The following is an 11017-nucleotide window of genomic DNA, read 5'->3' as shown; positions in this document are numbered from 1 at the left end:
GTAAATGAAACTCAGTTCCTGTCTCTGGATACCTTCCTTACAAAATGTTTTACTGCAATTGTCTATTTTTATGGAATTGCTGAGGATGAGCCTACATATCCAGTAATTCAGGAGCACTCGCATTCTAGCAGTGCACGTGCAAAGGGTGTGCAACTATGGCAAGGGAAGAAGCAGCCAGGCAGGCAGAGAGGCTGAGGGGCAGCTGCTGGGGCAGGAGACACCTCCAAACCTGGGCTGGTGGGAGACCAACTGGGTCAGAGGGGTGCTCGTGGGGGAGCAGGCTGTGCCCCTGCCAGTTTCACTTCTGCTGAAACCTGACATGGTAGGGCAGAGCAGCAGGAAAAAAAAAATCCCCACCTTTATTTTTGTAACTACAAATAGTTTCTGGTATTGTTTTAAAAACCGAAGCAAGGTGGCTGAGACCCAGAGGCTGCTGCTGCAAAGGGCAGAATGTGGCCAAGTTCAAAGCTCTTTTTTACATGGGCAAGTACCCCATGCCCACAGGTACCCAGGCTCAGGGAGAGGGTCCTGCAAGGCAGGACAGCTACTGGGGGTTGCTTTGCAGGTAGTGGAAAAAGGTACACATGGTGGGAGGGAGAGAAGAACCCAGTCAGCTCTGCAGCTCTGTGGGGAGCTGGCTAATCACCAGGAGTCCTTCCACATCTCAGGGGGTTTCCAGGCTGGCCCAGCATGAAGGATTCAGGATGCTGTAGGGCACATGCTCCCCGCTGGGTTCCTGCTTTACCGCTTACCAAGGAAGGGCCCATCCCTGCCTTACTGGCTGAGCAGCCCAGGGATTTCCCATGGGATGGTGCATTTTCCAGGCGGGATGGTGCATCCTGTCCCCCCAGCCACCCCTCCAAGGGTACAGCACAAGCTGCAAGCCAGGGCTTTGCTTGGAGTGGGCTCAAGGGAGCAGGTACAAAGACACTTTCCTGTGTCACCTCCTCACTGTCCCTCTATACTCTACAGGTATCTCAATGGAAATGTGCCTCCTTTGCCGTGCCTGGGTCCTGAGCCACAGACAGAGGTGATGCTCTCTCTCCCATGAGAGCCCTCCCATGGGCTGTATCTGTGGGGAAGGGACAGTGTGCTCCACTCCCACCTGCAAACCACTGCTGAGGGTGCCATGCAGCTGGTGGCGTTGGGCAACCCACCCACAGGCTGTGACTGCAGGGCTCCTTGGGGCAAAGCAGCCTGGCCGCTGCAGCCATCACTGCCCACCCAGCCTGGTGCTCTGCTCCTTCTCAGTGTGCTCAGCCGTGCTGTGGGCAGGGTGCCACGTGCAGGGCAGGGTGCAATGCTTGCATGAGCATCCTGACAGTGCTGGCATCACCCAGGTGTGGATGGGACCCATGGTGCCAGGGGCTCTACATGCTGCATGGGGAGGTGGGCACTGGCAGAGGTGGGCAGATGCCCCAGGGCCAAGTCCAGGCTCTGCCTTGCAATGTGTCCCCGGGGAGTGCCCAGGACCTGGTGGAGTGAGACCCTTGGGGCAGGGGGTGCAAGGGGCACCCCCATCAACCCCTGCCCCATACAGAGGAACGCTTGTGTTGTTTTTGCTAGAAGCTCCCACCCGACGCTGGCACAGCCTGTTCCCCTCCTTGTGCAATGTCTCCCTGCAAACCGCAGAGGAACCGAGTCACCCTGACACAGCCCGTCCGGCTTGGCTGCTGCCAGCGATACAGGGGGCACCTTCCTGGGGAGCCCCTCTTGCCCCTGCTGCTTGGGGAGGGCTCAGCAGCCTACCGGGGCAAGGGGGCACCCAAGCAGTGCCCCTGCAGGAGGTGAGGACCCACATCCCATCAGCATACAGCCCCGCTGCTGCCATCCCCTTGCTCCACCCTGGGGACTGAGGCTGCTCTCTCTGAAGCTTCAGAGGCACCTCCTGAGTGTGGGCAGGGGGCGGCTCCCCCTCACCACAGGTGCCCCCCAAGGGGTGTTTGACCCAAAGGGTGTCCCTGAGCGGCAGGGTGCCTTTGGGCATGTCTCCCAGGGCGACGCCTGGCCTGCAGCCTGAGCAGCTGGATCCTCCTGTGACAGCCCCAGAGGAAAGTGGCACCCGATAAAATCTTTCTCACAATTTGGGTGTTTGCCCACAGGAAGGTGTGTTATCTGTGTGCCACCCTGGCTTGCAGGGTGTGAGATGGTTTCAAGGATTAGCCAGGACCAGAAGCATGGGGCTGCTTCCAAGACAGCCCAGGGGCTGTGGCACCCTGCACCCCCCACCCACAGGGACCTCATGGCACTGGAGCAGCCCTGGCTACGGGACACAGAGGTAGTTTTGGGCAAATCACTCCTGCCCACCTCATCTGGTCCCTCTCAGAGACATTTCTTTAATCTCAGCTGTAGGACAGCTTTTTGTCTCATGCCTTTCCCCAGCTACGCCAGTGATGGAGACCCTTTTCACTGTGCACTGCTACCAGCTGGGTACTCCTGCCCATGCTGCCTGCTGAATCCCTGGCGCCTGGTAGCAGCAACACGTGCATGTGGCACAGATAAGGGCTCACCAAACAGGATGCTGGGGGCGTAGATAATGCCGAAGTTATCTCACGGCTTGTGTGGTAAGGAGTAAACAAGCAGCTCTACCCACCCATGGAACCCCAGGCAGCACCTCTGCCCTGCCAGTGAACTGGGGCACAGGGTGGGTACTGGCTGCTGGGGTGCAGCTGCGGGGATGTGCCACAGCCCTGCTGCCATGCAGGCAGCCCTTGTCCTCAGTGACAGCAGAACCACCCAGCCTGCAGAGATGCTCCTGGGAACTGTGATTGCTCTGCCTGCACCCTGCCCGGCTCCCCATGGCACCGTGCATCCCTGGAAAGCTGGGACAGGCCACCGATCTGACTGCCCCTCCCTTGATAGCACCCATCTTCCTGGCATGAGAGCAATACCTAGAGCTTTCATGCTGGCTGGGCACAGGGGCGGCCCAGGCAGTGGAGGTCTGACAGCCAACGGAACAGGCCACTGGCACCCCAGACATCACCAGTGCTTTGTCACATGTCCAGTTTAATGCAGAGATTTATCACAAAGCAAGTCCAGAAACAGATTTCTCTGCCTGTCACCTCCAACATCCCCTGCGCGCTATTGCCTACTCCCCTCCGTCCTGGCTCATGGCAGCACAGGCTCCGTCCTCCCCTGCTGCCTGCCCAGCCCAGCGTCGCCGCAGCCCGCCCAGGGCCAGCAGATGACCATGCTCAGCACCAAGGGCTGTGTCTCCAGCCAGGGCCAGGCCCTGCAAAGAAAACAATGTCCTTGCCTCTGGCCAGGAAATCCTGCAGCATGCCCTCTGGCAGGCACTGTGCCAGGCTGCATTTTTCCCCTGAGACAGAAGCATCTTTGAGGGTGTTCTTCACCTTTTGACAGGACAGGGCTGAGTTTTCCTCTTCTCTTTCTCACCTCCTTGCTTCAGTGCAGCTGGCAGTTTGATGCTTTCTCCCCTGGGATCCCAGTTATCTTTCTGCTTCAAGGAGCTACTGTGTCCTGTGGCTTGCCGGTCTATTTAAATTGCGGATTTATTTTCTGCAGGTAGGGCAGGTGCTGGCACAATGTGCATTTTAAGCACATTTTGGTTTTGTGGATCTACAAACTCTCCTGTCCACGCTGCCTGTGCTGTTGCAAACTGCTGGGCTTTGTCCTGTGCAGCATCCCCCGGCTGTGTGACCCCAGGGAGGGGGTAGCCCCATCTGAACTGCCGCAGCTGTGGCCATCCAGCTTTCCGTGCACGGGGCCAGCGGCGCTTGCTGAAGTCACCTCTCTCTAACAGTCCTGACTTTTGGGGCAAGGCCCTGCAAGAAAAAAACAAAAGCTAAAATAACGAGGGGAAGGATGTTCCTAACCATTTACTGTCATCTTTGAAGTGAATTCCTCCTCCTCTGACCTCTCTCACAGCTCTACTTTAAGAGCGAGATGGTTACAAACACCAATTTAACTGTGCTTCAGCCATGGACAGAGGGGTACGGGCTCTTTCACATCTGAGCAGCAAAAGCAAAAGGTCCTTTCTGCACTTTTTTCTGCTAGGGAAGGCAATATAGAAAGTGCTTTCCTAGAGTAATTTTATTTACCCTTGAAAGGAATAAAGGCTGTTTTGCAGAAAGGCATTTCAGGTGGACTCGCCAGCCCAAGAGGAGGCCTGGCAGGACCTTTTCCCTCTGCCTCTCCCTGCTGCTCTGCTGGGGACTCAGTCAGCCCAGGCCCTGCCAGGACTGTACCCAGCTCCTCAGGGGAGAGCTGCGTGCAGGGGGCAGCTCCCCAGACCGCCCGAAGCCACCAACCCTCCTCTGCTGCCTCTGGCGCTGTCACACCATTGTCACATGAAGGCTTCCTGGTGCCAGCAAGAGCTAGGAACTTGCTTTTGCTCTACTGGGCGCTGATGTCTTTCGGCGGAGGTGTGAGGCCGGGAGCAGTGTCCGTCCTGATGGGCACCGGCGTGAGCAGCGCGTGGAGCTGTGCTGTCTGTGGCGCCCATCCCCTTTGCCGCGGGGGTGCCGTGAGGGTACTGGGGGGGTGCCAGGGGCTGCTGTGATGGGGCCACTGGTCTGTGGGCTGTTGCTCTCCACAATGAGCTGGAGGAGCCCTGCACCAGGGAAGTCCATGATGACCACTCCCCAGCGCACGGGCTGCCTGCCCCGGCGCCGCAGGTGCTGGTAGCAGCGGGGGTTCACAAAGCGTGCCACCTCCTCGGGACAGGTGAAGAGCCCATTGCCTGAGCAGAAGGTGAGGTGCATGGTGGCCGGGTCCCCACTGGCTGCCCTCTCCAGGTGCCGCCGGGCCCGGGCCCACTTGCGCTCCAGTGAGAGGACGTTCCAGGCGTCGCTGATGCTCAGCTGCTCGTAGGGAATGCCCAGCACCTCCCGCGCCAGCGCCTCCAGCACCACAATCTTCCCCCGCACCTGGCCCAGCGTTGGCACCTCTTCCCGGCACCACATGCAGCTCTGTCCCTCCTCTAGCAAGCAGCGGTGCAGCCGGGCAGCGAAGCCAGGCTGGGAGAAGATGGGCAGCTCCTCCTTGATGCGCATGAGCACGGCCTCGCTGGGGTGAGCACGGAGGAAGCGCAGGGTGCGGCGCAGGACCCCCCGCAGGCTGGCCCGCTGGAAGGTGCAGAGGTGGTAGACGTGGAGCTCGCCCCGTGCCAGCTTGCAGCGCACATCCAGGAAGCGGATGCCGGCCGCCAGCTGGGCCTCCAGGCTCCAGCTCTGGCACCGCAGGCGCTGGCCACCAAACAAGCTGAGGGAGTCGTGGGTGCCAGGAATGGAGAGGCGGGAGAGAGGCAGGGCATCAGGGAGCCCTGCCATCCAGTCAGGGCAGCAGGCTGCCGGCTGGGGAGTGCAGTCAAATGCCGCACTGCGCTGGCACTGCACCTCCATGCTGCCGGGAGAGCGGTTGCACTTGGCCAGCCCACCGAGCCCTGCTGTGGAGGAGAAGCAGACCATGAGCAGCAGGAGCACTGTGTGGCCCCCACGCATCCTGGTCCCACCCCTCCCCAGGGGTATCCCCACCACCCCATGGAATCCTATAGCGTACCACGTGCCCTATAGGCATTGCTGCCAGTACCGTATGCTTCCCCTCCCACTCTCAAGCACTCATCCTGCTACCCCTGGCTCTTCCCAGCCCCTGCACCCACCTGTGTTCCCTGCGGCTGCGGGGTGCAGCCCGCTGGACGGGGCGCTCGACAGTGGGTGCCAGCGGCACAGCGGCACACTGGCAGGTGAAGCGGGATGCTGGCCATTAACCCGCTGATGATCATGACGTGCATCCTGCCCCGCAGGTAGCACGTGCATCAGAGATTCATCCTCAGCCAGGGGGAACTGTCGGCAGACACGCCAGGCTGGAAAATTGCCTGGCTGATCCCGAAAGCAGCCATTCAGGCCCCTGCACCTCCCTCCTCAGGAATCAGGACAAACAGGATTGGGGTGCCATGGGGCTCCTTGATGCTACTCATGGGAGCAGCTGCACCGAGCGCCCGGGTGCCCACATGCCCGCTCGAGCTATGCCCCAGTGGGACCCGGCCTGCCCCGGGGACGATGGCAGTCATCCCCACCGGGCGGGCATCTGGAGCAGGGCCTCTGTGCCTAACAGCACACCCCAGGACCTGCTCAGCGAGGGTCCCCTGGGGAGTGGGCTCCATCTCCTTGCTCTTCAGGCACCAGCAGCTGCTTCACACTGGAGTCACCAGGGAAGCTGCCACGGCTGTGGCAGGTCCAGCGCGGGTGGCAGGGGGGGTGACTCACCCCCTGCCTGGAGGACACAGCTATAGGGCGCCCCGTGGCACTGAGCCCGGTGCTTTTCAGGGAGGGTCTGCCTGGCAGGTCACAGACCCTCTGAGCCACCCCCGGCACACAGCCCCTCCACCTGGCCTGAGGGGCACGGAGATCCCCCCGGGGACACTTTCTGCATGGGCTCTGCCCCGCAGGGACGGGAGAGGGGACACCAGCAGCAGTGAGGTAGAGGGGGGTCCCCCGGGGCAGCCCTTTGCTTAGGCGTGGGGGGACACAGAGACCCTGCAGCCTCCCCCAGTCCCTGAGAAAGGGCTGCTGTGCCTGCCTGGCGGCTCTCCTGTGGGCAGGCGGCAGGCAGGCGGCAGGCAGGCCGCAGGCAGGCGGCAGGCAGGCGGCAGGCAGACCGGAGGCAGACCGGAGGCACACCTCCCCGCCCGGGCCTGCTTCCGCTCCCCCATCATGGCGGCAGATGGCGGCAGGGCCTGCTTCGTGCTGGGCGCCTCGGGGGCGACTGGCCGGGCACTGCTGCGGGAGCTGCTGGCCCGGCGGCTCTTTGCCCGGGTGACGCTGGTCAGCCGGCGCCGGCTGAGCCTGGATGAGGAGACGGAGGCGGCCGTGGTGCGTGGGGCCGGGGGTCCCGGGGCGGCGGGGGGCGGCGGCGGCGGGCGCGCTGAGCCTCGGCCTCCCCGCAGGAGCAGGCGGTGGTGGACTTCGAGCGTCTGAGTGAGCACTCCGCCGCGTTCCAGGGGCACGACGTCGGCTTCTGCTGCCTGGGCACCACCAGGGCCAAGGCTGGGGCGGTGAGTGGGACCCCCTTGGGGGGGGCGGCGGGCTGCCTGCCCTCCCCTGCCATGCTGACCCTCCGTCTCCCCTCTGCCTGCAGGACGGCTTCGTCCGCGTGGACCGGGACTATGTTGCGCAGGCAGCGGAGCTGGCGCGGGCAGGGGGCTGCAAGCACTTTGTCCTGCAGTCCTCCCGGGGGGCAAACCAGCACAGCCGCTTCCTCTACCTCCGTGTGAAGGTGAGGGGGCAGCTGTGGGGGGGCTCCCGGTGCTTCTGCAGGAGTCACAGAACGCGGGGATGCTCTGGATCGAAGCAGGAGATGAGGGTTCAAGGGATGCAAGTGGCTCGGGGGGTCCTGCTGGTGCTGAGGGACAAGGGCAGGGGTTTGGCTGGGCAGCCACGCGAATGGCTTTGCCCAAAACGGCACAACACCCACATGCGGCTTCTGTCTCCCGCTTCAAACCACCCTCTGGGGTCTCCAGCCCAGCCCCAAGCTGGGATAGCTTCACAGCCAGGTGGGGAATGTCCAGGGGAAACATGAAGTGTCCGGGGATGGGGAGCCCACAGGCTCCCCGAGGGGCACCATACCTACTGCAAATGTTCTTTTTCCCCGTATATCATGTGCTGCAGCTCCCAACACCTGCTGGGCTCAGCGCTGTCTGCCAGTGCCTTCTGCCAGGATCCCTAGGGCTGGACACCATGTCCTGATGCCACCTCTCCGGAGCAGGCAGTTGCAATTAGCATGATGGTTGCAAGGGTGCGCTGGTGACCCACAGTCAGTGGTCCAGACCCTCACCCAGTCCTGCCTTTCCCTGGAGAGCTGCTGGCTGGCTGGCCTGTACCTGCTTTGCATGGGCATTAATGCCATCCTGCTCGCGGCTGAGCAGCGCTCTCCTGCCAGTTCATGGGGCGGCGGGGATGGTGCTTGCAGTCACCCTCATCTCCTTTCATCCTGCCTAACCGCTCTCACAGGGAGAAGTGGAGAACCTGGTCCAGGCTGTTGGTTTTGATCGCTGTACCATTCTCCGGCCAGCGTGAGTAGCGGTGGAGGAGGGCTTGAGCGGAGGGTTTGCCAGGGCAGGGGGCTGGGAAATGGAGAGAGAGAGAAAGGATGCATAAGGTTAGGGCTGGGAGGTGGCGGGGGAGTGGAAAAAGCCACCAGCTGCAAATGCAGCTCCTGGATGAGCGCACTGCTTCCCAATGCTGCAGGGAGCATGCACAGCAGTTTCCCACAGCCAGTCCCAGTCCTAGCGTCACACGCCATGCAGGAAGAGGCTTGGGTTGAAAGCAGAGGTTGGGGGACATAGGCCAGAGCTTCTCTCCGCACAGACCTTGACCTCATGCAGTGAGGATACTCACCTGTATCCCTTCAGCTGTACTGTGCTCTTGCTGCCCGGGAGAACTAGCATCCTGGTTGTGCAGCACTGCAGGGAAAGGAGCTTAGTGTCCCTGGGCTCAGCTCAGTCGTGTTTTAGGGCCCTGCTACAGCCGCACAGCCTCCATGTGGGTTTAGCAAGCTGCCCCTAGTGCAGCTGGAGAACCCAGTCTCTAGCTTTTCCCCAGGGAATGGTTTCAGCCTGACCCACCTTACCTCCTTGCTCTGCAGGGTGCTGCTGTGCAAGCGTCAGGAGTCCCGGCCCGCGGAGTGGATAGCCCAGCAGTTTCTGGGTGTCGTGGCTTGGGTCTTCCCCACCGCTTACTCAGTGCCTGTGGAAACGGTGGCCAGGGCTATGGTGGCCAGCGTGCTGCAGCCAGGCAAGGGGAAGGTGGAGGTGCTGGAGAACAGGGCCATCCACGAGCTGGGAAAGGCAGTGCCACAGCAGGGCACGTAGGGCAAAAAGGATGGGCAGGAAAGAGCTTGACTCACTGCTCAGATGCTCCTCTGGGCCAAGAACTAACGCACGCATGGGAGGGGAGCGTGGTGCTTGTGTTAATGTGGAGGTAGAGGTGCACTTCTTTGCACGGCAGCTGATACTGTCAAGCGACCAAAAATGTGGGTGCTGGCTGGGGGGTGAGGAGAAACAATGTGCTCTGCTACTTGGATCCAGCATGTGAATCCAGGTAAAATGGTGTAATCCAGGCAATTTCTTGAATTCAGGGCTTAAATAAAGTCCTATAACTGTTCTGTTTGTGTTAACTTTGTGCTGAAATTGTGTCTGTCACCTGCACACTGCCAGCCCAACCGCATCTGTTCACAGATCATGTCTTTTGGAGACACTTCAGGGCATGCACGTGGGCAAGGGGCCATGCTGTAGATGGACATGGGGAAGCAGGGACAGCACATGGCTGCCCACGCTGAGGCTGCACCCCCCAGAGCACTTGCTGGCACCAGTGCCACATGGATAGTGGAGCTCCGGGAAGCTCAGCAGCAGTTGCTGAGGTGCCCAGGGTGGTGGCTCTGCCTGCAGTAGGTGGCTGCAAACACACAGCCTGCCCTCACCAATCTGCTCTGGGTGCAGAGGGGCCACTATGGGGGTGCTGGTGTTCAGTCCTGGGCTATCACTTAAGTAGCATAAACACCATGCAAATACTTGCGTTGACTTGAAAATGCCTGTCCCCACAGGCTCCTCTGGGCTTTCCTTACGGATACAAGTAAACCGAGCTTGGCCCTGTGTTCCCAAGGGTGCTCAGTGTGTGCCAGCGGTGAGGCCAGCCCCATGCACGTGTCGGCGTGGGCTTGTCCCTGCCCTGTGCTGCCCAGGTGCTGGAAGGGGAGCAGGTCCCTGCTGCTGGCACTGAGCAGGCATGAGGAGCAGCACCGTGTCCCAGCCCCGGCTGTTCTCAGGCCTCATGCTCAGGGTCGAGGAACTCGGTGGCTCTGCAGCTGGGACGCGGGACTTACGTGACTCCCAAATTCCCAGCTGGCCAGAGTCCCAGTGCTCTGGGTAACGCTGCTTTCCAGGATTTTCTCCTCTTCGACCTCACCCGTGGCTCCTGTGTCAGTGACTTGGATGTGGTGAGCAGAGGGAGCCTGGGTCTCTCATCTCCTTCCTTTACACAAATGTTTTCATCATCGGGCTGGATCTCAGAGGCTTGGTGGAGGCAGTGGGATGGTGCAAACCCACACTAAGCATTAATGGGGAGCAAAGGAAGAACTGTACCGGAGCACACCCTCAGCCATGCATGGGGCTTAGTTTAAATGTAACAAACGAGGAGCCACGGAGCCATAATCAGCGATCAGACTGTGCTGGTGAGAGCAAAAGCAATACCTTTAGAGTAATATTTAATGTCAAAAGGGAAATGAGAGGTAGGCTGGTCAGGAGCATCACACAAGTATGTGAGTGGTGTTGAGCTGATGTAGCACAAGAGCTGCTGAAGCATGCAGCGTTGGTTGTATAGGTGTAAATGCACGCCAATGCTCAAAGGGATTTTTTAGAAAAGGTGATGTCGTTATATAGGGGAGTGGAAATGAAGATCTGAAGTGGTAAGACCTTAAAAGAAGTGAAAATTGCATACAGGTGAGAGAATAAAAAAAAGAATGCAAGCTCTGGAAAGTTACAGGTGAAAGGGAAGCCACAGAAGATCTGAAGAAAGCATCCTGAAGGTGGGAAAATTAATCATGACTGTGTGAGAAGCGGAAAGCTCTCCAGAGAGCCCCAGGGACAGGGCATGAGCAGGTGCTGTAAGAAAGAGTGAGCCATCACAGAAAGGCTTGCTGAGTTACTTGCATTGGCCTTTGCTGTGAAGGAGCACACGCTAGCATCATTCCTGAGGGGACATGCATTTGCATGACTGTCCCAAAGCACTTGGGGGGTGGGTGGGGATATTTTTAACCCCATATTTAGAACACATGGTTAAAAAACTGCCAGAAGGAGCTCTCGGATGAATTGCCAAATACATGCCTGAGTGAGAATTACAGTGGTCCTCTACCAAACAGTCAATGTTGTTAAACATGATGCTAATTTTTAAAAAGTTCCAGTGGGAACCAGGAAACTGCAAAACAGCGCGGCTGCCTTCTATAAAAGGCAAATTGTTAGAAGGGATAATAAAGTCTGGAAATAACAAGGCCCAGGATAAAT

At 59.6% G+C, this 11017-nt stretch overlaps 2 protein-coding genes across 2 annotated transcripts; one reads left to right on the top strand and one right to left on the bottom strand.

Annotated features, from left to right (window-relative positions):
- Positions 1–4035: 4035 nt before the first annotated feature.
- Positions 4036–6479, bottom strand: LOC119155707 (1-phosphatidylinositol phosphodiesterase-like). Its single transcript, XM_037404653.1, has one exon. It carries the CDS (start codon positions 5460–5462, stop codon positions 4338–4340), a length of 1125 nt encoding a protein of 374 aa, XP_037260550.1. The 5' UTR covers positions 5463–6479; the 3' UTR covers positions 4036–4337.
- A 107-nt stretch (positions 6480–6586) lies between these two features.
- HTATIP2 (HIV-1 Tat interactive protein 2) lies at positions 6587–9135 on the top strand. The gene is made up of 5 exons (XM_037404654.1): positions 6587–6833; positions 6908–7015; positions 7099–7236; positions 7971–8032; positions 8605–9135. The coding sequence occupies exons 1-5, from the start codon at positions 6675–6677 to the stop codon at positions 8828–8830; spliced, it is 693 nt and encodes a 230-aa protein (XP_037260551.1). The 5' UTR covers positions 6587–6674; the 3' UTR covers positions 8831–9135.
- The last annotated feature ends 1882 nt before the right edge of the window (positions 9136–11017 follow it).

Source organism: Falco rusticolus, chromosome 11, assembly GCF_015220075.1.
Source record: "Falco rusticolus isolate bFalRus1 chromosome 11, bFalRus1.pri, whole genome shotgun sequence".
NCBI classification, from domain to species: Eukaryota; Metazoa; Chordata; class Aves; order Falconiformes; family Falconidae; genus Falco; species Falco rusticolus.
Note: the sequence above shows the minus strand (reverse complement) of the source record. Positions and strands in the feature narration are given on the sequence as shown.

Excerpts from the sequence above, each read along its gene's own strand:
- LOC119155707 (XM_037404653.1), bottom strand. The coding sequence starts at position 5,462 with ATGCGTGGGGGCCACACAGTGCTCCTGCTGCTCATGGTCTGCTTCTCC.
- HTATIP2 (XM_037404654.1), top strand. The coding sequence starts at position 6,675 with ATGGCGGCAGATGGCGGCAGGGCCTGCTTCGTGCTGGGCGCCTCGGGG. Across the intron at positions 6,834-6,907 it reads AGGAGACGGAGGCGGCCGTG|GAGCAGGCGGTGGTGGACTT; the intron begins GTGCGTGGGGCC and ends GCCTCCCCGCAG. Across the intron at positions 7,237-7,970 it reads TCCTCTACCTCCGTGTGAAG|GGAGAAGTGGAGAACCTGGT; the intron begins GTGAGGGGGCAG and ends CCGCTCTCACAG.